Source organism: Medicago truncatula, chromosome 4 (assembly GCF_003473485.1).
Source record: "Medicago truncatula cultivar Jemalong A17 chromosome 4, MtrunA17r5.0-ANR, whole genome shotgun sequence".
Taxonomy (NCBI): domain Eukaryota; kingdom Viridiplantae; phylum Streptophyta; class Magnoliopsida; order Fabales; family Fabaceae; genus Medicago; species Medicago truncatula.
In genome coordinates, this window is record NC_053045.1 from 35,563,970 (window position 1) to 35,591,233 (window position 27,264).

General features: G+C 31.4%; 1 protein-coding gene across 1 annotated transcript; it reads right to left on the reverse strand.

Moving 5' to 3' along the window:
* Window positions 1–14,083: 14,083 nt before the first annotated feature.
* LOC11438113 (pentatricopeptide repeat-containing protein MRL1, chloroplastic) lies at window positions 14,084–25,893 on the reverse strand. Its single transcript, XM_003607122.4, has 19 exons — window positions 25,429–25,893; window positions 23,666–24,452; window positions 23,264–23,531; window positions 23,027–23,090; window positions 22,801–22,945; window positions 22,606–22,721; window positions 22,362–22,490; window positions 22,070–22,243; window positions 21,794–21,958; window positions 21,476–21,616; window positions 19,625–19,724; window positions 18,503–18,611; window positions 18,323–18,414; window positions 17,807–17,897; window positions 17,238–17,469; window positions 17,042–17,134; window positions 16,276–16,324; window positions 15,412–15,505; window positions 14,084–14,807 (listed from the first exon to the last, which is right to left on the reverse strand). Exons 1-19 carry the CDS (start codon window positions 25,747–25,749, stop codon window positions 14,573–14,575), a joined length of 3,405 nt encoding a protein of 1,134 aa, XP_003607170.2. The 5' UTR covers window positions 25,750–25,893; the 3' UTR covers window positions 14,084–14,572.
* Window positions 25,894–27,264: the final 1,371 nt, after the last annotated feature.

A 27,264-nucleotide genomic window follows, 5' to 3' on the forward strand; every position in this document is an offset into this window, starting at 1 on the left:
TCAAAAAAAAAAAAAACTCACACTTAACACAAATACATGTCACACACTCGCACATATATATTGTGTGTATGTGTGTAGGCACACATTATGATTCAGGAAATCCTTTGAAAATACAATTTTTACCACTCATTTTCATTCTAGGATGACTTTACTTTGGTGAATTTAACACAATATTTCCTCCGGTCCTTATTATAAGAAACAATTGACTTTTTAGATTTATTATATAAATGATGTATCTAGTGTATATTTATAACGAGATACATTAATTATTCAATGAACCTAAAAAATAAATTATTTCTTATAATAAGGATCGGAGGTAGTATGTTTCAAGAGTTATTTCTACCTTAGTGTCTACACTATAACTCTATGAATAGTGTGTAGATCCTATGAAATACCTCTGAAAAGTGTAGCGTGTGTGTGCGCGCGCGTGTGCGTGTGGGGGTTTGCTAACTTAAACCAGCAAAAATCATGAAGGTCCAAGTTAGCAAAAGTGCACCTTTTCATTTGGAGAAAAAAACCAATACCCACTAGTGTAAACCAATTTAAAGTAAGAGATAGTTTAGTAAATATCCCTCAAGCTATTTGTTATAAATTAAAAGTGGGTCTAAGTTAACAAATTGGTGCAAATTAACAAATATGTTTTAATGAAAATTACTAAAGTAACCCTCAAGCTATTAGTTTTAAATAATATAAATAAAGGATATTTTTGTCCATATAAAAAGGGACACTTTTGCTAACTTGGACCTTCATGTTTTTTGTTGGTCTAAGTTAGCAAACCATATATACATACATACACACAGGTTTATATCTTATAGTCTTGCTCCCTCAAAAAAAAAATATCTTATAGTCTTGCTCAAAAAAAATTCTTATAGTCAACCTTTTTCAAAAAAAAAAAAATCTTACAGTCAACATTGTAATATATTACATTGACTAACACTTTAAGTAATTATAATAATTATTTTTTAATGGAATATGTTTTTTCGTATTTCTTTGAAAGGAATATTTTGTTTATGTTTAATAATATAATTTGTTCACATTTGGTTGGCTTAAAGTTGGTATTATTAATAGTTATTTATTTTTTGTAAGTATTAATATTTTATTAATTAATAGTCTTTTTCATAAAATTTCTTTATAAATTTTATAGTCAAGATACTCTTTTTACCAAATATGGCTTACACATTCAATGATTTAAATTTTAATAGAATTTTTTTATTTTTTTAAAAGGAATAAGTTTTAATATTTAATATTATACTTTGTTCACAATTTTTTGACTGGTATTTATTTTTTTGGGTCAAATGACTAAAATTCATTATTAAATGTTATTTATTTCTATTGTTTAAAATTGTATATTTAATATTTCTATCAACATAACATGTTATCAGTTTTCATATAATAATTCATGGGTAATATTTTCATTAATTCAAGTTTATACTGCTTAAAACAAAATTATAGTAAAAAAAATTATATAAAATTGGAAGGACGAAGTATAAAATTGTGGTATTATTTTCCTAATTTTTTTTATAATACATAATTTGATTTTTTTAAGTATTTATAAATTAAAATTATATATCATTAATTTGGTCAAAAAATAAATTGGTATAATGTTATTTTTATAAGTTAATAAATATTTTCATTAATTCAATTTGATACTACCAAAAAAAAAATATAAACAAAAGAAGAAGAGGAAATATAGATATATATATATATAGTGGGAAAAAAATTAACTGCAAATTGCTTAAGACGGGTATACCTAGTCTTCGAGAAATAGCACATATGATGAACATATCACCTTTTAAATTACGAAATTATCTTTAAACTTATATCATTAGCATGTGCAACCAAATCTATCTAGTTGATCACAATGTCAGAAAATAAGCGTGCTCATGAAGTGTCTCTCAAAGATGAGGAGACCAAAAAAAAGGTAAACAACATGCAAGAGAAACTCGTAGACAACGTTGGTAAGCATTTTTATTCTTTCTTATGTCAATTATGTAATTATTTCTTCTTGCATTTTCATATGAATTCCTATGATTATTTTTCATTAGCGATCATCATTTATTTATATATTTTAATTATCTTACTTATTGTTTTCATTAGGATCGGTTCAAATGCTTTCATCTGATAATGAAGAAGGAGAAGGAGAAGGAGAAGGAGAAGAAGAAGGTGAAGATGATGATTAGGACAACGACAACGATGATGATGAAAAGCAGGATGAGAAAGCAAATGATGAAGCTGAAGAACAAGATAGATCCAAATAAGAAGAGTATGTCAACTGCATTCCTCGTTTATTATCTCATATATATACAATATCATTTACTGTTTTATTCTTAATCAAATTTATTCCCCCCTTGAAATTTTTATGCGGATTTTAATTGCTCCCTTTGATCTTAAAATAAGAAAATAAAGTACATGTATTTGGTATAAATTTGGATTGCATGTGCATATTTAAGATCTAATGATGTATTTGTATCTTTTGTATGTTGTTTCTTCGAGGCAGCTGAGAGTATCACTATGGTTTTCATTTGCGTGATATCATGCTTAATTTTTTGGTTGTGTGTAGTTTTTTTATTAATTAGATTATAATTACGCAATAGCATGTCGAAGGCATCAATGCCAACATCTATTTTCAATGAATTATTTGCAAATCTTTCTCAGCATATTATTAGGTGTTTCGTCTGATTTTATCTTGACATAAATATCATTTAGTCCTTAACATATTTTTAAAGTTCAATTTAGTCCTTAACACTAATTATGTACTTATTTTCTTTTTATGGTTAACCCTCTAGTTTTCACGGAAAAGGAACTTTAATAATTCGAAATTTGGTTGGGAAGTAAGTAAAATTGAATAAGAATTATTCCACCAAGGAATCGAACTCAGGTTCTCTTTAAAAATTCGTCCTTGGTAGAACTTATTAATCATTTGAGCTCAATTACTTGGTTTGAATATCTCATCTAACCAAAATTTTAAACCTAGGTTAACTATGTACATTTTAGGGGAGACTAGACCCTTCTAAATCCAATGAACCCAACCCGCGTTGGTATGTTTTTATTTGTTAATCTTTTAAATAATTATGTCAATGAGATAATAAACTTTATCATTTTATTATATCTCGGTCAAAATTGTATCAACTAGTAAGGACTTAAATAGAATTAATAACTGATGTAGTATTTTTGCATCAAACAATTGTAAGTATTTATATCGTCTCCTCAGGGACTAGTGCGATATCGCGGACCGTTCGACACCAAATACCATTCCAAGTTAAAAGATAATTGGTTGTTTGTTTTAGTAACTCATTTGCAAACGATAAAATTGAGATTAATAGGGCGTGAAACTTGTTAGGATTAGAGTTCCTTGATCAAGCGTCGCACGTAACCTAATGATCATACATGGATTCTAGCTTTTCTTTGATATTATCACGTATCCCTCGACAACACTATTCGTGTCCAAACAATATTGTGAAATCAATTGTATCATTCAATCGTCGATGTCTCAAACTATTGAATGATTCAAGAGTCGATCTTATCGTCCAATCGATGATTTCTCGATCTATTGAATGATAAGAAAGCTTTAGGTTTGGATACACAAAGTGATTATCAAAACATCGATTCCATGTCTAGAACCTATGTTTTGATAGATGGTTATTCTAAACCTAGATTCAAAAGTATTTCTCAATCACAATTAAATCAAAGATAAAGATTAAAGTGCAAGAATAACATCAATATCAAATCAAATGCTAGAACCATATATTTATAGATCAAAAGATTACATGTTAAGCTAAGATCAAGTACCTCTAATCCCAACAAAGGAGATTTAGCTACTCATTGTCATGGAAGCCTTGCAAGAATGAATTGAAGGAGAAAGATTCATTTACAACTTGTGATTTCTCAACAAAGAATGAAGAATCCACTCTCTATCACTCTCACTCTATGAAGAACAAGCCCTATCTCTCTCTCTAGAAATATTACAAGTGAAAAACTCAGAGAAAAACTAAGTAAAAAAAAAAACTATGTATCAATGAAATGGTTGAGTGGGCTATTTATACAATTCTGACTCTGCATCAACTCGCCTCGCGAGCTCATTCATTCGCCATGGCGAGTTGAGGTTCCTTCGCCATTGGGTTTGTGCCACGTCAGCTGTGAGAGGCTAAACCGCCCTAACTCGCCTCGCGAGTCATTCCACTCGCCATGGCGAGTTTTCTCGCCTTCCACTCGCCATTGCGAGTTGGTGGCGAAGGATCTTTGATGCTTACTGGAATTGCTCGCCTTTGATGCTTGCCATGGCGAGTTGGAGGCGAAGGATCTTTGATGCTTACTGGAATTGCTCGCCTTTGATGCTTGCCATGGCGAGTTGGAGGCGAGTGATCTCATTTTTCTACCTTTTTGTACTCTTCTCCATTTTCTTCTCTTTGCTTGATGTCTTGAGTTCGAATCCTGCACAAATGGGTGAAGTAAGATAGATAAAGCGTAAAAGGGCAATAATAACTTATTTCTCGGCTTTTCCCTCAATAACTTGCAAAACAAGTAACAAAAGTGCCTAAAATATATCACTTAAAATACAACTTTCTAGCACTTATCAATAACGTAACATAAAACTCATCTTTGACTTTATCTCTTCTTACTAATTGCCAGACAATGCGAGTCTGAAATCATTTATAAACAAATTTATGGATATTCTGTTTTTATACTATACGTTATTTACAAAATATTTTCTCCTTTTATAATTTAACAAGATTTATGACGTGTAATCAATTTATTCTATTGCATAACAACACCCTTAAGAAATGAGATTTCTTTTACCCCTAAGAAATCTAATTCCCCCCCCCCCCCAAACATCGAATTAAGTATATTTAAGGATATTCTATTTTTATACTTTTTCAGTGGATTTAGAAGGGTCTAGTCTCCCCTAAAACTTGCATGGTTAACCCACGTTCAAATTTTGGTTAGAAGATATATTCAAACCAAGTAATTGAAATCGAATGATTAATAATCTCCACTAAATACAAATTGTTAAAAAGAACCTGAGTTCGATTCGTTGGTGGAATAATTCTTGTTCAATTTTACTTACCCCAACCAAACTTCAAATTATCAAAAACCCTTTTCCATGAAAAACTGGAGTAAAAAAAAAAAAGTACATATTTAGTGTTTGTTCGTGCTACAGATAAGATTATCTATAGTATAAGAACTTATGAAATAAAAAAAGTAATAATAACTTAATGTATCATGTCATAATCACAAAATACAAAAAAAATAAAAAATAATAAACTATTAATTTCTGAATATAAATATTAAAGTAACTTTAAATAGATTTAATTTATGTGTATTATTAAAAAGTAATTAAATTTTTTACAATTCATGGAAAGCTAATTGTGCTTTCACACGTGTCACTTTCAAATTTGCATATCTTTAAAATAAAATAAATGTGCAAATTTAAAATTTTGTGCTTTGTTAATAGATAAACAAACATTTTTCCAATAAGAATTAAATAGTACATATAGTTTTAAGATATTTTAAAATTTTAAAAATATGTATATTAGAATAAAATAAAAAGTAAATAATCAAAACAAAAAAGTAAAATAGATTGTGTTTGAAATATTATTTATAAAATAAACTATAGTTGTGTGATTGTGATACCTATGTAATACCTACGAGTAAAGTGTACATAGATCCTATGTAATACCTTTAAATTTGTATATATTTAGAGGTCCTATGTTGATATGTAAAAAAACTGTAGTTTGATACCTACGAGTAAAGTGTAGATAGATCCTATGTAATACCTTTGAAGAGTGTAGCTCATTTCTAAATTGAGAGGTCCTTTTAATTTTATGTGTTTATCTTCTCCATATGTTGGGTAGCTGTTTTGTATACGGATTGAGTATGCTTTGTGCTCCGTTAATATCTAGTTTTTTTTTTCTTTCCCACAAGTAATCTCTTAGTTTTGTATTAAGGCATGTTTACTCTCAATTTATTTATATTTTCATTAAACTAATAATAAAAAAAGAGAATATAGATCAAATATATACCTCATACTTTTTTAAAAGAATTAATTCTAGCATTTTTAGATTTTTTTTAAAATGTCCAAACATTATTTTTATTGTTTCTAAAAATGCATTTTCTTCAGTTTTCGTATTATCTCTACCACAAATGTTACCATGCAAGTCTTCCATGTCCTTGTTAGCAACTTAAAATGTCATTGTTAGAACTTTAAAAGGACTGGAAGTTTAAGAAAATGAAATGTGGAAATATTTTCATAATGTAAACGGGTTCTACATTCTAATATTTTTGGATTCCTCTATTGATGTTTATTTACAAATATGTGAGCATAGATTTGTCAAACAAACATACATGAGATTGAGTGCCCTATTTGCCTTGGTATGTAATTTATAATTAATGCTAGATTTCCTTATTTATTACTGCAAATATAATAAATTTTACTGTAAATTTTGTTCTAATGAGATAATATAACAATAGTTGATTAAATTCAAATGAAATGGTCAAAATGTTGAACAAACCAATTTAATATTAGTTAATGAGAAAATCTATGGTAATATTTATATATTCAAATCGATAGATTATATCGTTCAACACCGTTGAAAACTTAAAGATGAATCTATGAACAAACTCACAACATCCAAGTTAATAGCATATAACGGCATAATTCCTACAAAAATATATGATAAAATTAAAGTGACAGGAATACTCATGGCTCCAGATCTGCAATGTTGACTCCAAATCTTTTATTGAATAATCGATCTTTCAATATGAATTAAATAAACATCGCAAAAAGACGGGAAATCAAAAAAAGTCGCACAAGATGACGAACAACACACCACCACACTCAGATAACGAAATCACGAAGAAAAAATATAGATCTATGTGAAGATCTATGTGAAACTCGCTTATTTAGATTGAAATATAGAGAAAAAGATGAAGAGGGTGATTTCATGTCAAAAATTGACCTAAAATCACCCATCAATGAAGAAGTGGAAGAGAAAACCTAGAGAGGAAAAACTAGGGCCGGTTTGTTAGAGTGAGGGAAAAAAATTCAATAGAAATTTAATCATATATATGAAATAACGTTGTAATAATTGGACAAAACATTGCATTATTTAATCGAAGTTTTTATAAAAATGTTGTAATATTCATGATATAATGTTGTAATAATGGAAATCTCATTCACAACATCTGTTTTAAGAAAGAAAATCTTTCTAAGGAAATTCTTTGTTCAAAATTAGAGGTACACTGAAGGGTCCTCGTGAACTTAGCTCAGTTGGTTGGAACAATATATAAAATATGCAAGGTTTAGAATTCAAACTCGACGACTACTAAAGAGGTACAATGATGGTATTTATAGGTAGAACCAATAAACTCTAGATGCACTTTAATTAACTTCTCAGTTAACACACATTTTTCTATAATTAAAAATATTTCCATTTTTTTCTATAGATATCTATAAATAATTATATATGTGTCTAAATTTTAAATTATTAATAATATTTCTCTCCCTTAATTTAAATTTCTCTTCTTCATGTGGGGTCCTGCTCTCATTTTGTGCAGATTTGTCTTTTTCTCTTAATTTAAAGGTGTACACATCACATGAAATGTACACAAAATATTTTCCTTTTTTTACATGCAAAAGTTTTGGTGAATCAAGTCTCGAGAACTTTTTAGGATTTGAGCTGACCTCATAGCCTTTAATTTATGTATGTTTTGATATTCACACAACACATTGTGTATACTTTGATGTTGGATAATGTAATTAAGTTTATGTATAGTTTTGTGATGAGAATAAATGAGTTGAAGGTAAAAATAAAATAATTGTATTTGAATACCTCTAAGTAAAAATGATTTAAACTTTAAATTTATTTATCAAAATCAATCTATAATAAAAAGTTACACATTCTAATTTTAAGTAAAATTGATTATATTAGAAAGCAATGAAACATATCAAAATCGATTCTACTAATCCTTAATCAATTTTATTTGACCCCTTTAACTTTGTATAAAAATCTTCTTTCATTTTCTTGAGTCATTTTCTGTCCTCTGGTTAGAAAACAAACCAAAGTGATAACTAACCATGTGGGGAGGGCCATCCTTTTTCAGTGTACGGCACCCGGTTTTGTAACACTTCTTATCATCACCAACATTACTTGAGGAAAGGACGATTCCAATATAAACAAGTACACTTTTGATGTGGAATTTAGCCATGTGATTCTCTCATCTCATGAAAGATTTTTATCACTTGGATCCCACAACCTGGTGTCAGCAAGAATTCCACAATTAGTTTAGTTTAGAGATTAAATGTATGATTTTATGGCTTTCCACTTGGTTTTCAAGCTATAAATACAACACTAAAATTTAGCTTGAACCGACCATTATTTCAAGAATTACTAAGTCAAGCAGAAAAAGAGTTTGGATTCAATCATCCCATGGGTGGTCTTACAATTCCTTGCAATATACTAGAATAGGATGAAAAATAAAATGTACTACATAATTAGAATTTTGCTAGAGTTTCTAACTTCCTTGTTCTTTTGTCACCGTCTCTAAACGTCTTGCTAGATAAAATAAAATTTGGAAACATCCTAATTATGTATCAATTCCTTGTTCTTTTAGTATCAATAAAATTTGTTAATTAAAAAAAAAAACTACCTAATTATGTATGTACTATATAATACATTCACTATTCCTTGTCTCGAAGTTTCTAACATGGGAGACCAAATTCACTTGTCACCAGTATCACTTTGCTTGCTAGGGATTGAGTTCATTGTTTCTATAGTGTTAATCGTAGAGTATGATTCTTCGGCTTAAATTTTTACGAACTTTTGTTTATAAATTGTGCTCGTTGAACCTTTGTTTTCGTCTCAAAAACACACTTGGCGGTAAAGATCAAATCATGAGGTAAGGGTGAGATCAATTCAATTCAATTCAATGGGATGATGTGTGTAGTGATCAATAATGATAAATGAGAATGTCTCATTTCTCTATTTTGTCTAAGACAAGGTCAATTGTCGAGCCCTAAGCATGAGCTAAATGCGTTAAATGTGCAATTGGTAAATCGATCCTAAAATGAGAAATAGAAACACTATATAATATAGTGTTGTGTATGGGAATGATGTGTGTGTGCATGCATTACAATGAATTACAATGAATTGTGATAAATGTACGTACTAAGTCCTAATACAAGAAATATTAGGATCTACGATCTAGATGCAGGGCCGTTTCTGTCAAACTGGAGGCCTGGCTCTCTTATTAAAACGAGGCCCATAAAAAAATAATTTTTTTTAAAAGAGTGAAAAAAAACTATAATATTTTATTTTATATTTTTAGAGAATAGAGAATATTGAAGACCTCAAATCAATTAAAACTAGGCCAAAAAAGACCCTATCATATTGAAAAAAATACAATTAAAAAAATATATAAAGATTTGACCTCACTAGGAATTGAACCATAGACCCAAAGCACAATACTACCATACTTAACCATTAGGCCACGCCTTCCAAACCATTAATGTTACAATGTTATGTGTATATATCAATATTTTCAATACATCATATTAAAAAAATAAAATTGAGGCCCATCCTCGGGGGAGGCCCAGCTCGTTTGAGCTGTTCGCACCCCCTCAGGGCCGGCCCTATCTAGATGCAAAGTGTGATAAGTGTTAATTCTCTATTGACTACGATTGGATTATTATCAAGGAGTGATAAGGGCAAAAGAGAATGCAAGATCTATGATTTATATGTGATAACCCAAAAAAAAATGGAACAAGAGAACAAAAAATAGCATGATGAAAGTATATTATCTAAATTGTATACATAATTAAATTAAGAGTCACGAGTGTCCTCAAAACAATTTTAAAGGATTTTAAATTGAAAAATTATTCTTAACTTCAATTCCCAAAACAATTTTAAAGGATTTTAAATTGAAAAATTATTCTTAACTTCAATTCCCAATTTATTAAATGCCTAAATTTTCATAAAAACTTATTGTTTAAGGTGTTTAAAGAGTATCCTAAACACTTGTTCACATTTCCTTTAAATTTAAATTAAATCAACTAATATATGATGGATTACATGCTAGGATATATCTAGCTCTATTATTTGCGCCAGCCATACCCACTCTGACAATTATACATGTACCATGTAGATATTTAACTTTGGTATTCTGACGAATATTCTCTTATCAAATTAATATGGGAGATCAATACACTTTCAGTTTTTTAATTATTAATTAATTTTTCAATTTTGTGCTTTTGGTTTTTGCATTATAAATGTTATTTCTTGCAACTCTAATTAGAATATGGGTTGAAGTACTATCTATCCATAATGTATCAAAATTTCCCCATCATTCAATTATATTTTTTTATTAAAAAATATATTAACTTAGCGTGACAGTAACTTATTTTATTATTGTTTAAAGTATCTTATCTATTATTCATGCAATCAAATTTGATAAAATATCTGTGTAAATTATCTTGCACTACTTATATACTGTCTTTATATTCTTAGAATATTTAGTATGAAACGGCTTATCGAAGGTTAACTTATACTAACACGTGTCAAATTATCTTAGCCTTCTGGTTTGGCCAAATTTCCTTTTGTCATTTCAAATATTTAAAAGTAATCTTGTCTCTTCAAACTTTTGAATCTGCAAATTAAACCTTTGTATATATCTAAAAGAAAGTTTTATTTTATTTTAAAAGAAAGTTACCTGTATGATTTTTTTAAGCATATTATATGAATATTTTTTCCCTGTTGCACACGAAAAATAAACTTTACTTTTTGACTGGAAAATTTTAAATAAAATAATGATAGTAAAAAAAGTATTTATACTTATCAAAATATATTGAGCTCTTAGGCCTAAAATAATTTTTGGATGACTAAAAAAAATCAAATAACACAAAAGTATGACTTTTTAGTTAAATAGTCTTCTAACAATACATGGACATTGACGTTCTAAAAAAAAATCTTACTCGGCTTGGTACTATCATAGGCTACAATCTAGTTTTTTTGCTAATGCTAAGAATTGATTGAAAACAAAAAAGGGACATGAACCAACATAGAAAAGAAAAACAAATATTATTCACCCTAATTCTCACCTTAATTCTTAATGGGTTAGGCTAACCGGTGCCTTTAGGATAATGGTTAAGGAAATCAAAAAAAGAAAGTTTTAACTTGAAAATACCAACTTTTTAGACTTTTGAGAAGTTGAATGCACAAGTTCCAATGCAAGATTACTATATTTGCTTCTCTAACCATTGCCCTAAGGGCACTGATTAGCATTTCCCATTTTTAAAATACAATCTAGTTCCTTAAAAGACGATCTGACGTATTCTCACCCTAATTACTTAAGATAAAGAAATTTGATTTGTCACACAGATATTTTTGCATTTAATTACCTTTTTTTTTTTTTAAATTGTAGAGGTGAATCAATTTGGTCTTACAAATTCGTCCTTAAAAATAAAGGGTCATCAATCAATTCAGTCATTTTTTCTTAACATATATGAAACGCTTATTGGAGTATATTTATACAAATTTGTTTGGGGCTTCCATGCATATCTATTTTGCATTAGAAGTGGATTATACAAATTTGTATAAATCATTTTGATTATAAAAAGTAACTTGATTAAAGTATAAGTGGAAAGTCTCAAATTGACTAAGAATGTGTTGAATGTTAGATCCATAATAAGATAGATGACTCATGTACTTAGTGTCTTAAGATTTTAGATGGAAATGTGATATCTCCCTCTTTTATAGTTTTGGAGCACTGATAAGTGTTTATTTGGTGCTCTTCGTACTCCATAATAAATGGTATCAAAGCCCTACTTTAGCTTGACAGGGGAGTAGAATCATGTCACTGAATCCATTTATCGAAAATCTTTTTAGGGATATGTTAAGGAGGCGTGTTCCATTGATAATAACAATAGTGTAAGTATAGGATGAACGAGTCTCATATTTGAAGCAATGGCAGCCACGGTCACCCCGTCTTAATTTTTTTTTTTAATACCTTAGAATTTAGCAGAATTGTAAATGATACCTTAATAAACCCACTTTTTTTGTCTAGTACACTTAACTTTGTTTTCTTTACCAATTTCAATCACTCTTGTTCATTACATATTATTAGATTGAGAAACAAGATGAGACTTGGGTTTCTAGAAGATAGCATGTCAGTTTATATTGAAAGGGATATTAGTGCATGTATTAGTTCCGAGTCAATTATTAACAATTTTAAGTCACTTGAAAAGCGTAAAACGTCACTTTAAGTACTTACTGATTGACTTCATATATTACTATCGAAAAGACGGGCACATGTTTTTTTTTTATTGCGCTAACGTTTATAAATTATAAACGGTGCTTTTATATGAAATTTTAATTTTGATTAAAAGTAAAAATATATATGTTTTTTTCTTTCAAATTATAACAAATCAAAATTATCTATTTGAATGAAACCAACAATATAACAAAAAAAAAATCTAAATTCTTATTTTTTTATTGCACCAACAACAATATTTATTATAAAAAAAAAAATTGTTTAAGGGCATAATTGAGATAATGAAAAAGTAAATATAGATAACTCATCTAATTTGTTACACTTTTGAATGATCGATTATTGGTTTATTACAACTTAAATGTATTGTATGCAATATGATTTATTTATTTTAGTTTATTTTGATGGCAGTCACCTCAAATTTTTTTATCTGATTCCGCTACTGATTTGAACAAGAATTTGTAATATTAAAATTTGAATGCTGGATATATAAGATAGGTGAACCATATCCCAAATATCTTAACATCTTTGACAGAGATGTGGTATTTCAATCTTTTATGGTCTAGAGCATTGATTATGTTGTTACTTCTAACCTTCTTTTGGACTCTCCAACAAAAATCAGTTTATCTTTTTATCCAATCTTCATACTTTAGAGTATTTTACAATATCATCCAGTTAGAACACAAACTCAAGTGACAACGAACCACGTGGGGGCCATTCTTAATCAGTGTACGGCACTCGGTTTTGCACACTCTGTAGCTCTACCTCTTTATCATCACATTCATTATTTGAAAGGACGATTCCAACATAACTGCGCTGGCAGATATAAACAACAAGTACACTTTTGATGTGAAATTTAGCTTGCTAAACAAAACCATGTGATTCTCTCAAGATAATTTTTTATCACATGGGTCCCACAACCTTGTGTCACCAAGAATTCCACAATTAGTTTAGAGATTTAATTAATGTATTATGTTTGGCTTTCCACTCGGTTTTCAAGCTATAAATACAACACCACAATCCTCACTCAAGAAACACAACCTTTCCATAACAATAACAACTCAAATACATTCAGCTCCATTCAACATTTCAGCTATCTACTAGTAATAGTATCATCATGGGTATTCGTTTGCCGTTTATGGCTCTTCAAGCAAAACAAATATTCAAGTCTACCTCAACACAACAACAGTCCAATGTTCCAAAGGGACACATAGCAGTCTACGTTGGTGAGTTGCAAAAGAAACGGTTTGTGGTTCCAATATCATACTTGAATCATCCTACCTTTCTTGACTTGCTTAGCAGTGTGGAAGAAGAATTTGGTTACAATCATCCAATGGGTGGTCTCACAATTCCTTGCAAAGAAGATGCATTCATCAATCTTACCTCTCAACTACGTGCCGTGTGAAAGATTTCTATATTTTTTATATACTAGATTAGAATAAAAAATAAAATGTACTATGTAATTATGTATGTACCTATTAATATTATTCACTTCATTTTTTTCTATTTGGGTTTCTCCTTCTAACTTTAATCTTCTTGACCAACCAATACAAAATGTTGTATATTGTTATATAAAATATAATGTTTCTTCCACAGAAGCTAAATTGCCATGACATTCTGAAAAGTTTGCTATTGAAAAATTCAACATCAATAGTTCAGTTGCTGGCATTTTGTAGTTTAGCCACATTTTCTTCTTCTTACTCTTCTCCGAAATCCAAATGGCTAGGTTTGTTTCTAGCTCGTTCCATGTGTGCAATAGGTGAAAAGCTTTCACTTTTCTTTTTTCTTCTTTCAGTTGAAAAGAGAAAAAACATAATGGTAGTGACATGACAATAGTTCATACGTGTAAACGAACAAATTATTCTCAAATTGTCTGATATGGTGGAAGAACTTACAAATATCAACAACAAAATCATCTGATAGACCGATGTACATATTTTCTTTATATACCTACTTTTTAGTATACACCTAGAGAGTTCTTGGCAAAAAAGTACATGTAGAAATACACACATCCAATATCAGCATCTCTATTATCAAACATTTATATAATCCGCGTTGCAAAGGCCACATCGGTGATCACAAGAACAAGATCTGTGCCATCTTATATTCAACCATGGTTTTTTCATCAAAATGTACTCGTGGAGATGTTCTACACTTTCCCTGCTCTTAGCATTCAATGGCCCCAGCACTCAAGAAGGCATTATCTACAGCTTTCTTGGGTCTAGATTACTCTTCTACTATACCATTAGGATGAAGGAGATTTCAACTTCTATTGAAAAAACATTAATGATGGTAATCGATGCATGTACACTTAGTCCAGAGATAGATTTCCAGTTCGAATGTTTCGTTGCTGATTGCTAATATTTTTGCCGAGTCGTAATTGGGTTGAGCTCCAATCACCTTGGAAACCGCCGAATGGAGATGCAAGCTTTGGCTGATACCATTTTATCAAGCCCAGACTGTTTATTCTAAGTTTCCCATTTGATTCACTACCCTGGTAAGGAATATGAAGCCTTCTAAACAACGCTGCAACTGCTTGGCCACCTCTGAAGTCAAAACATTGCATATTTGTCATACATAACAATTCTTAGACAATATTTTATCTAGACTCCTTGTGCAATTATACTGAAAAAATGAAAATAATTCACACAAGAACACCTAAGATCATCTTCCCTTATTTCAGCCACATAAAAATCGGTCAGACATTTATGACAAATTCTCCTAAAAACATAATGCAAATTGCGAAAAGATTAAGATGAACCTGCAAGTATCAAAATCGTACCAGGGATAGTAAATGACCCCCATACTTCAAGAAAAATTGAAAACGAAACTGGAAATTTGAGTTGCTCGGGCATGGACACTTAATACTAACATGTGGATAGACCACCAAAGTAAGTAAATCAGTAAAATATAGTTGTCCCTAAAATAACATCTAGATGACAGTTGCACAAATATTTCCATATTTGATATGGCAGTCTAAAAATGAAACATAATTCTGCATTTAAACATAGGTGTGTTCTTCTTGCTCAGAAAATTTGATTAGTAGCTCGTATGGTAAGCTTGAACAAAATGTATTGTTGCAGATATCAGGTAACAATATGAATTTAAAAAATGCTGTTTGTGGATGCATTTGTGATTGACTATTCTCACCTTTCTGCAAGTATAATAGTCTTTTCCCCTTCCGGAGACAAAAGTTTTGTTTCTTCTACAGGCAGTAAAATGATTATATTGGGTAGTTTTGCACCTGAAACATTTTCATGGGGAACAAGAAAAGAAGTCAGTAGGCTATAATGTAAACAATATTTTCCGCTGCACGCCTACTGTTGGGTTAATAACATTTTAAGTAGCAAATGGAAACTATTCATTGACCAGGTTTATTTAAACAAAGACTGATAAAAAAAAATTAGAAAATCTAAAACTTATTGTTAAAAGGAAAACAACTACGAGATGTTAACTAGCATTATCACCAATTGACAAATAAAAAATGGATCAACAAGTGAGTGATCAAGCTTGAGAATTAAATTGATTGGGAAAAATGTCATAAAAGCAAAGCTTTGTTCACAATCTTTGCTGCAGAGTACCAGAAAACAATCCCTTATATTGGAAAAATCATTAGGTAGAAGGAAACGAAAAAAGCACACTAGGGTGGTGGAGAGACTAACTTGTGTGTGATAATCCTGTTAACAAAACGTGGATAATAATACTTCAGCAAATAAAATAAAGCACAGTCTTTTTAATCATATGTTGTTAGCTATTCCTTTCCATACAACCGTTAAAATGTTTTAAGAAATGAAAATGGCAATTTTCACTATACTAAACATATTTTTATATCGAAATATCATAATCAATTCTCAATTTAGCTATTTTTAAATAAATTTCAACATATATATCACGCAAGAATTATAAGAAAAAAAGATAGATAGAGGAGATAACCATTCTATGAAGGAAAACTTCCTTATCAAAAAGTACAACATGCATAATGCAGACTGATAGTAATATAGACGATGATATTACCTGCTGCTAGTCGATGCTTGAGACCTTTCAAAATAGTTAAGAGGTATACCTGGAACATTTACATGGATTTAGGGATATGAATTTCACAATTACAGCAGCTCAATTATTTATCTACTGCGTATAAGTTTACATCTTCAAATTTGCAAATATTCCAATAATATATCACGTTTGAAAGACCATAAAAGTGAAGATGCAGAAAAACAAGAGGCTATTGTTATTTCCAACAATTGGATCCATCATTCAAACTCACTCATAGGTAAACATATTCCCATAATAACATAAATGAAATTTATCGCTTATTAATAATAGAACATAGTAAGCATATCCTTAAAAGATTTTGGGCTATTCTTTGGAATGTCTCTGTGTTGGAATATCAAGTGTGAGTAAGAAGTCTCACACTGGATAAAAATGTGAGTGTTGAGCAACATAGAAGCGAGGGGATCCATATATCTAATGTGTTAAGGTTTTGGGAGAAGATGTGATGTCCAAACCACTTGAGTGATTGTTCTTAGCCCTATTTGATGATCCCCTCATGAGTCATGACCCAACACCTATCCATCCAAATACCTTTAAACTGATATATACAATACTGTACTTTTTAAACAGGGAATAAAACTGCGGGCTGAAATATTTTCCCAACTACAATTGAGGTAATGAATTCCACATGCAACTACTCTCTTTCTTTGGTGTTTGGCAGTTAAAATGCATTCTTGCATGTAACATAAATTATCATTGCAGGAGTATTTTAAGTTTTAGACACGCTCACCTCAGCAGTAAAAGCATCCAACTCTTTAGCATCGATAACAATTGGATTCATTTTAAGTGATACAGATGGAACAACTCCATATGAAGCAGCTTCCTACATGATTAGAACAGCATCATACGATATCCGGGGTCCCTTAGCAACAATAATACACAATGAATTTAATATAATTAGTTTCAGTTCCATATTCCGTACTGACCTCAAGTATTGAAAAAGCGCGAGGATCATATTCGCCAAACCCATCTATCAACGAACAGAGGTTTGAAGTTTTTGAGCTTTCAGCAGTTACTCCCAGGTTCTCAACAAGTCTATTTCTCACATATGTATCATAAGGGAATTTCAAGCATCCCAGAACTTGTGACAATATTTGACTTGTAGGCTTTTCACCAGCTCCTATTGTTTCGCGATACACCATTAAAGCCAGTGATGTCCTAAGAGTAAAAAGCAGCATTAGAAACTTCACAAAGAAAATAACCTGGAAGAGAAGGCCAACTAAATTAATGGTTATAACAAATAAAGAAAGGAGTGATTCACAGATTTCACTTATGTTACTAACTCTTATTTTCTTCTTCAACAGAGATTTTTTGACGAAATAAATGGGGGAAAATGGATCACTTCAAACAAAATAATAAATTTCTTTGAGGGGATAAAACACAATATTAAATAAATACAATAGTTATACAAAAAAAACAGCAAGCTGACATACCTAAATTGAAAAAAATAAAAAAGAATGTCTGTATATAAATAGTTCGTATGACAGAGAATTACCATTCATTATTAACTTGTGGCCGCCCTGAGTCAAAAGATAAAACAGTTTCACCAACAAGACAAGCCTTCTCAAATCTTCGCAGGCACATTCCTTTCAAAGAAATCAAAATACTATCAGGATTAACAAACCATGCAACTCTCAAGGCATAATATATGAGTAGATTTAGGCCTCGAAATTATCAGAGTCTATGATCTTTTTCTTTAACTTCCCATGAAATAAAGAATTAAATTCATAACCAAAAAGCTGTTAAAATCATGAGTAATGCATTTTCTTTTATAATTAAAGGGGAGGATTAATGTTCACCATATTGCTGTATTATGAAAGAAAAAGTCGAACGTTAAATATAACTTCAATTTCAATGTACTTGCAAACATCACTTAGTGAGACAATAGTTTTATGATAACGAAGCTCCAGACGAGGGGAGGTAAAAGCAAAAATAACACTGGGAACCACATACTTTTTTAAAGCAAGTAGAAAAATAATCGATAAATCTGACAAAATCCTACAATGCTCACCAATTATGCATCGACACATGATGAGAGTAGGTGCTGCACCATCCTTTTTGGCTTGAGAAAGGAGCATTTGAGCAGCTTCCATATCATCCTTCCTACAAAAGCAGGCAGAAAATAAATGTGTCCAAGTAAGAACCCAAACTAAATCATTAATTTGACAACACATCCACATAGACCACTTACTTCTCACTTGCCACTATAAGTATTGAGAATGTGATACTGTTTGGGCACAATCCTAATCCTTTCATTTCAGATAAAACCTCCAAAGCCTTCTGAAATTGATCCCCATCACCTGTACGGAACTCACAATGTTTTGAAATCCATTTTTCTAATAAACAACTATACCTAAACAATGCAACTGCACACATCAGGGAGAGGGGGGAAACAACTGAAGAAGGGCTAAAATTTAAAACGAAGTTGGAAGTAACCATATTTCAGGCAACACTAAGGTAGAGAGGGTTTTCCCCGTGTCATTAATTAAAAGGAAATGTTTTAGAAAAAGAAACGTTAGCCAATGTCAAGTTATCTTTGCATTTACTGGCTTGTCCTTATCAAATCTCAATCACTTAAAGTATATTCTTGCATATTTAATGCTACTTCTGGGTAATAGTTTCAGTGATCGTGCTTTTGGTTTATTTACAAGGTTACCAAGGGTTATTTCTTTAGTTACAAGTTTAGTTACTTGTATAAAAAGGTGTTCGGTAAAGAGGTTGACAAAGTTATCTCTCATTTCCTGTTTCTCTCACTCTTTCCATCTTCTTATTCTTTCTCTGCTCTTATTTTCCTAGGGTTATTTTTATGTAATTAGGCATATCTATAAGCTTTGGTTTTGTCGGTTATACTTATATTAGTAAATCAACGTGGATTAGTTAATTGTATAAATAGTGGCCAGCTTCCTTGTCTTCACTTGTCAACTCTTGGTCCCCTAACTTTAATTAGTCCTAAAGTCAGGCAATAACTTATTTGTTATCGAAGAACGAATGAAGAATAATTTCTAACGAATCTTTAACTTTAGCACTCATGTGATACATCTCTTTGGCCTCTCTTCACCATCTTATCTAATTTGATTTCTCTCAATGAAGTTTCTCTTGGGATGTGTTTACTAAACCAATTAACTTAAAGTTACCCAATTTCATTAACCCCTACCATTTTCCTTCAAATTTAGTTACTTTTCATATGAAATACTTCTCAAAATCATTTACCAGCATCCTAAATCAATCACTTAGTGTTGAAGCATAAATATCCTGAATGAATGAAAATATGAAATAATAAATAAATAAATAAAAAGGAAAAAGTCAAACTTACAAAGTGCAGTGAGCAAAGCATTAACAGTTGAAACTGTTTGTACCAACTTAAGAGATTTAAGATATTCGTATAGCTCCAATGCTCTCTGCCAATTTTTTGCCTGAAACAAGAATTTGCCACTAGTTACATTTTAAAGCATGGTGAGCTCATTACAGGAAACAAAAGTATCGAAATAACATAAACTCACATGGAAATGAAACTTAAAAGCTTGCTGTAGTTGATTTAGGTTGTACCTATACTTCATATGCTACATCAATTTCTCTAAAAGTATTTATCTTAGGGTTCTCAGATTAAGAAGTTTAGTTTTGTTATCTTTAGCTTCTAGAAGCAGGGTTGTCAACGAGAACAGAAAATCCTTGAATACTACGCTTAGCGGATAACATCTTACATGCCTACATATTTCTTATCTAAGATAAGTAGCTAGAGTGCCAGTAAAACCTGATCATCATAGTGAAACCCATTTCTTATAATACATACTCAAATAGAAAACCTGATAATAGTCATTTAACTGAACCAAATTCTCCTAAATTAAAGGCATAGTATGAAAGTAAAATAATTTCATATTATCTGTTTTTAATACATAAACAGTATTTAAATATACTTTATTGCTAAGTATACTTTCAGTCCTTGTCAATTCCTTTCCCGTACATGCAGATCCTGATTTTCCTCTGTTACACAGCAAAATCAATTGCCCAACTTTTTGGGCTCCACAACTAGAAGATGCTGGGATAAGACCAGACTACTCAGTGATTTCATTTTTCCGAGTCTAAGGAGAGGCAGCCATGTGTATCAACTGACATGTATATTACTATCTTATAAAATAGCTTAGGTTACCGGTAATCTATTAATTTTTTAGAAATTGCAAGCTGACCCCTAAATGAATATGGGTGAAGCCTCTGATTTTTGTTCCTCACTCGATCCTCCTAGCATTCTAACTCGTGCACAGTACAATTATCGTCACAGCTGCTGCCACTTGCATGATCAAGAAGGCATTCAACTTGAAACTGTCCAGTTTTGATTTAGGAAAAGCCCTGGCTCCGATTCAGATTAGGGGAATCCAAAGCGGCTAGTGAAGAAGAATCAAATGAAGGTCGTAAGACTTTCCCTCCAAAGATATTGATTCTTACAAATGGGGGAGAAACAGCATCATCTCATAACAAATAAACTCAGCAGGAGAGGGAAATCTAGGTTTGCATCATCGCAGTTAAGGAAATATGTAAGTTTACATCACTATTGTGAATTCATTTATTTCAGTGGTAAAATGTTTACGGTAAAAACCCAGTAAACTCACTGCCATGGAGGATACAAAGAGTTGTGACTTTTGACTATTTGTACTTGACTGGATATGGTAAAGATTGCATCCCGATGAAAAAATCAAAGTTGCTTCTCTCCAACCCAATTGAGAAAATTCTTGAGCCTTTGACTGTGTCTAGTGCATTAGTGGCTATGCTTGTAGAAATCACAACACAAGCATGATGGTGATTCTAGGCATTCTCAAAGAGCACCCTTTGAATGTTGAACAAAGACTTGGAAATTTGTCTCTCTGTTTGGTGGATAGTATGAAAAATGATGGATGCATGTAAGCCAAACGTAGTAAACCGGAACGGTTTGATATCTAAGTTTGCGGGCAGTGTTAACAAAGCAATGGTGGACACTTATATGCAATAAGAAAAATAGAGAACACTTAGATGCAGTAAAACAAAAAAGAATTATCACCTATAGGTTAATTTTTATGGCTCATGGTGAACTATATGTTTTGATGGTTCACTTATAATCCACCTTCATTTTCATGTGCGTCAATTTTGATTTGTTTTTTCCTTTAAACCATTTTACTTGATCCTACATACATACCTTGCTACAGGCGCCCATCAATGAGCTATATGTCATTATTCCAATCTGTACTCCTTCTTTCCGAGCTTGTTGTAGTATATCAAAGGCAGCCTCCAGCTTTTTAGCATGTCCAGCAACATCTATTAGTGCACTCATAAACATCTGCATGGTGATTCAATAACTTCTGTAAGCAATCAATGGTAGAGAAAGGACAGAACAATACATGCAAGAATCGATTCAAGAAACCACCATACAAATAAAGGCAGATTTTTTTAAAAACAAAAAAAACATGAAGATGTAAATAATATATAATCACCCAAAAATTCAAAGACATAATACCTCATCAGGGAGCACCCCTTTCTGGGTCATGTCATCGTATACACTACGTGCAAATTCCCAATCTCCAGTTTGACTACAAGAATTAATTGCAATTGTGTAAACTTCTGAAGATCCCTTTATATTATATTGCTGTATCATCTTATACACTTCACGTGCTCGTTCAACCTATTGAAATGTCATCATTGTTAAGTATTACATACATTTCATGAAACATAAGAATTACTCCAGAAAATAGATTTTCATCCTAGAGGGAAATGGAGGAAGAAAGATCCACACCTGACCAGCCTTTGCACATGCCTTCATCAATGTGCCAAAAGTTACGTGGTCTGGCACAATAGGCTGTATTTCAGCTTCCATTTCTGCTATCACATCAAAGGCACGAGCCATTGCTCCAGACTGTGCACATGCAGCTATAAGTGCATTGAAAACAACACGATCTGCCTTCACATTCTACTGCATAAAAATATTTCATCAGTATGTACTATTAAGTATTAACAATTGTAAGAGGAGCTCAACAAATACCGGTGACACAATATTTTATTAGAAAAAGGTGCTGCAAATATTGTACCTTTGACCTCATTATCCCATAAGCACCAAATGCTTTAGCTACTTGACCAGCTCTAGCACAACCATCAATAAGTGCCCCGTAGGTATGAACGTTAGGTTCCACTCCAGAATTAACCATCTTGTGAAACACCTAAGTATGCATATTAACATTTTTTACTACATATGGATTAGAGAAATATAATTAAATATGATAATATCATGCTAGGGTGAATTAATTAACAAATCCAAGAAGAGAGGCATTGTACTTCAAACATTAGATCAACTTTCCCACACTTGCCACAAGTTGATATTAGAGTGGTATAAAGTTTGCAATCAGGATCTAGTCGAGCATCCTTAAGAAGCTGAATAACTTGGAAAGCCCCTGAACGCGCAACACAAATGTCATGCACTGGAAAGGTGGAAAAGAAAGAACCTTTTGGAGGGTAACCAGCATCATTTACCTTCTGAGTCTTGGGAGCTTGCACACACTGACATAAGCATATTAAATGTACTCAATGTTGGATTTGGAATAAGCCTAACATAGTCAAAGGCTTCATTTACGGCTTTTTGTTTCTTGCAGATGTTGAAAAACTTGGCATGATAAACCTATAACCAGTGAATATGACACATAAGAGAAATTCAAAATTGAAGAACAGTAGCCGGAAACAACCATAAAGATGCATGTACCTTTGTCATATCTAGTAAACCCTTCATTTCCATATCTTTAAGCAATTCTACACATTCACATAACCTAACAAAATCGATGTACTTCAAGATTAGTTTTTCAAGCTTTAAATTCGTATAAGAGATGAAGGGAGGAGTTTGACAACATTGTTTCATTCGAAGCAAATTTGCTACATTTATAAAATTCTTATAAGATTTATCTAAGGACACTTTTATGTTCTTTGGCGTTCATTGGGGTACCTCCCAGCTTTTAGCAAGTTATTATACTTGCTTAGATGCTTTGAAGGATCAACTTTCAGACCATCGTGGACCCTGATTTGATCATTTCTCTGATCAACATGCACCCTGACGTGGGAACTCTGGGGCAAAACATTGTTATTATTGTGATCCATATAGTTCCTTTCCATGTCTCTCACATATCTGCTGGATTTCCTCAATTTTTTACTTGTATGTTGTGGAGGATAGCCTTCCTTGGGACTGGAAATTTTAGCTGCTCCTTCAACGTACTCTGAAACAACAAACATGATTTACATTATGAAAATTTTATCTAAATTTTGATTGTTCATCATGATGACATTATGAAAAGATTGGCTACATCATCAATGAAATTATATCATCTTGCATTTTCTTTTATATAATTACCTGCATTTTGTAGAGAAATATCTGCAGATAATCCTAATCCATCCAGGCTGATATTTCTTATAGCTGATGACAGTTCTGTGCTATTCACAAAAGAAGTACTGGGAGATAATGACTTGATACTACTCAGGGGTGTCATGGATTCAGATGCCAAATTATTGTCATCATAAAACATGTACAGCCCTTCCCTAACAGATTCACCAAAGATGACATTGCTTTTGATGGCATGAAGATCAATTTTTTCTTTAGTATGGCCATTGATTGTGTCAAGTGCTTTGTCTAAACCAACAGAAGAAGTGTTATGCTCAGGTTTGACCTCACTCAAAGGCAACTCAAGAGCAGAGTCAGCAACATCTTGACTTTCTTCCACTTGTAAAGTCATTTCCTCAGCAAAAGCTATAGATGCCAATGAATTTGATTGGAAAGTCACAGACAAAAAAGGCTCCTCTAATACCTCAGAACTGTTACCATTGACACTAAAGGAACTGTTACCATTAACACTAGAGTCAAGAACAGAGTTACCATTGACACTAGAGTCAAGAACAGATGATGATGAATCTAATGTCCGAGTCTTCATGGCTGTTTCCTGCACCATAGAAGATTGCAAAAATTGAAGGTGGACCTCTTGGTCCTCAAAAACATGGTTGTCCTTTCCGTTAAGATCATTTAACTTCCCAATTTCATTCAGTGTGTTATCCCTTTGAAATTCTGGAAAACCAAGAATCTGGTTATCAATGACCTGGTTCGCAACATTACTTCCTTGTGGTGATAAGGCATATTTTGCATGTCCCTGTGTCAGTAGTAGTGAAAATGTTAAGACGGTCTTAGTAATATATAAATAGAAGTATAGAACATATGCAATATGTGATCAATTCAAAACTACATTAAACTAAGCCAGAGAAGGAAACACTAGAACATTATGAACATTAAGGCTCTATTTGGGAAGGAAAATTTTAGTTTATAGCTTATATAATCACATGACCAAAATACATCTGGTTAGTAACAATTTTTTGTCACGAACGGACTTGTAGCTTTTTTTACTGGCTTCTAGGCTCTTCTTTGCTGATGAGCTTGTAAGCTAGTTGATTGAATTTGTAGTGTTTGGTAAAATTAGCAGTTGAACTAACTTATCAAATGACATAAAAATATATTTTTTTGAAGTAAGATGACAGGGGTAAAATTGAGGGGAAAAAATGATAAGTTATAAGCTTTTAGCTTATCAAAATAAGCTATAAGCTAGTAAAAAATAGGTTGTAAGCTCGTAAGAAAATAATATTACCATACGAGTTTTTTGTAATACAAGTTTATAAGTTATAAGCTCAAAATCTGGCATTGCCAAACAGAGCCTAGTGTTTTTTGATAAGCAACTTCAAGTAGCTTTTGAGCTCTTAGTTTATCATTATTTATCAATTTTACCCTTCCTATCTTATCGAAAAAAATTAATAAATATTAAATAAATAAATAAAAAATTATATAATTTCATATTGATGAACTAGTTCAAAAGCTAATTTGATCAAATACTACAAATTCAACATGTTAGGTTAGCTTATTGATTATTGTTATAACTTCATTTTCTATCAACTAGTTTATCAGATATCTGCTATTTTTTAGCGAACAGAGCTACGCAGCGACATTGTAAGAGCAAAATATCACCATAGCGGAAAACTAACTTTAAACAATACCAAAAATCAGAACAAAAATGCCTCACCAAATTAAAAAAATAAAAAAAATAAAAAAAAGGAAGAGTGTAGAGTGGATGAACTAACCTGGTTGAGATTCTTCTTTTTCTTATTGTTAAGAGTGAAATGAATCCAAGAAACAGCAGATAAAGTAACAACGACAACAACAACAATAAGTTGAGAGTTTAAAGCAGCTTTGAATACAAACCGCGGAGAATGAAGACGAAGAAGTCCTAACTTGTTCCGTTTATTTGGAGAACGAAGTGATGAAGCTGAAGATGAAGATGAAGATGTAGGTGGTTTGAGACTGTGGTTGCAACCAAGGAAACTTGTACGGGAAGAAGAAACAAATAGAGGAGAAATTAATCTGAGAGAACGTTGGTTGCTGAAGAGTTTGTTAACATCCATGGATGATGAAGAAGAAGAAGAAGAAGGGAGAGGAGAGAGAGAGTGAAGAATGAAGCATTAGCAGAAAGAAGAAGAAGAGTGTGAGACTTGAATTGAAACCAGAGGTAGAGAAACTAGTTGTTGCTGATGATGGATATCCTATTTTAGATGACGTGGCGCGTTTTTGATTTTCCGTTAATCTGCGAGCCACCACAGATTCACTCCAACTTGCTTCTCTTAGAAAATACCGTTAATCATGTAGTGGATAGATCAAATTATTACTTCTATTTTTGTCATAAAATATCAAATTAATTGCTGAATAATATATATTAAAAAATATATATTGTTTAGCACATTTATTTTGTAATATTTTAGTAATATTTAAATTTTTCAATTAAGATAGCGTGACAAAAATGATACGTTATAAGATTAAATTGTACTTGATATAACTTATTAAAAAATGTTATAAGTTAAGATCAAATGCATCTAAAGGTCCTTTAAGTTTTTCGTTTTAATTTATAGTGATAATTACATGTTTCATGTTGTTTGAGGTTTTTTTACTTATCTCAATTTTTTTAACTTCAATGTTAGGGTTAGGTACCGGTTCAAATATGATAAAAGTTTGCATTTTTTTTTTTTTGGGAAGTGGTTGGAATGTGTTCTTATCTATTAATAGGTTTTTGGTTCCCATATTCTATTGTTGCAAATGCTTGTCAAAAAGTGTTTGTAACTAATCATGTGGGGGATTTTGGTTTATTATTAGAATTGTAGGTTTTTGGTTCAAAGATTTATACATTCAAAAAATAATTGTTGTCAAAGATCTCTATTTTAATAATATCATGGTTTGTTGGATAGACATGTTTTTTTCCGATCTTAATTAAACGTTTTCCTCGAGCTTGGTTTGACATATTCATCACACTAGTACAATTGTTTGGTATGATTCATGTCAACCCGGTCATTTTGTTTGTTTTTTTTTTTTTTTTTTTGCTTAGTTGAGGGATGCATTTATATTATTGTTTATCTACATGACATTGTCATAATTGGTATCGATCACCAGAGAATGCTCCAGTTGAAACAAAATCTTTATAATCAAACTAAAGATTTTAGTATTCTCTATTACTTTTTGGGTATTCAGTTAGCCCAATCTAAAGATATTCTTTTAATTTTACAAAGCAAATATGTTATGGATATTTTTAAAGAAAAAAGTATATAAGTGTCAAGCTAGTTGATACTTATATAGCACCAAAAGTCAAACTCCTAACTAATTAGGGTGAGCTCCTATCAGATTCAGGGAGATATATGAGATTGGTTAAAACAAATAACTATCTAACAGTCATTTGTTCTAACATTTTCTTTGCAATTAATGTGGTAAACCGATTCTTAAATTATTCTTACTAAGAACATATAAATGGTGTATTCTATATTCTAACATACATCGAAGATGGTCTTAAAAAAGGTCTCATTTAAGGAGAAAGAGGACATAATCAGATAATAAATTACTTAACTGTTGATTAGGCATGCTCACCCATTTATGGG

What these genes read in the sequence shown, in the direction of transcription:
- LOC11438113 (XM_003607122.4), bottom strand. Translation starts at nt 25,749, where the DNA reads ATGGATGTTAACAAACTCTTCAGCAACCAACGTTCTCTCAGATTAATT. An exon ending in AAGTTGATCTAATGTTTGAA is followed by an intron (nt 22,491 to 22,605) that starts GTACAATGCCTC and finishes ATGCATACTTAG; the next exon opens with GTGTTTCACAAGATGGTTAA. An exon ending in TGATGGGCGCCTGTAGCAAG is followed by an intron (nt 19,725 to 21,475) that starts GTATGTATGTAG and finishes TTCTTGTTTCAG; the next exon opens with GCAAAAAATTGGCAGAGAGC.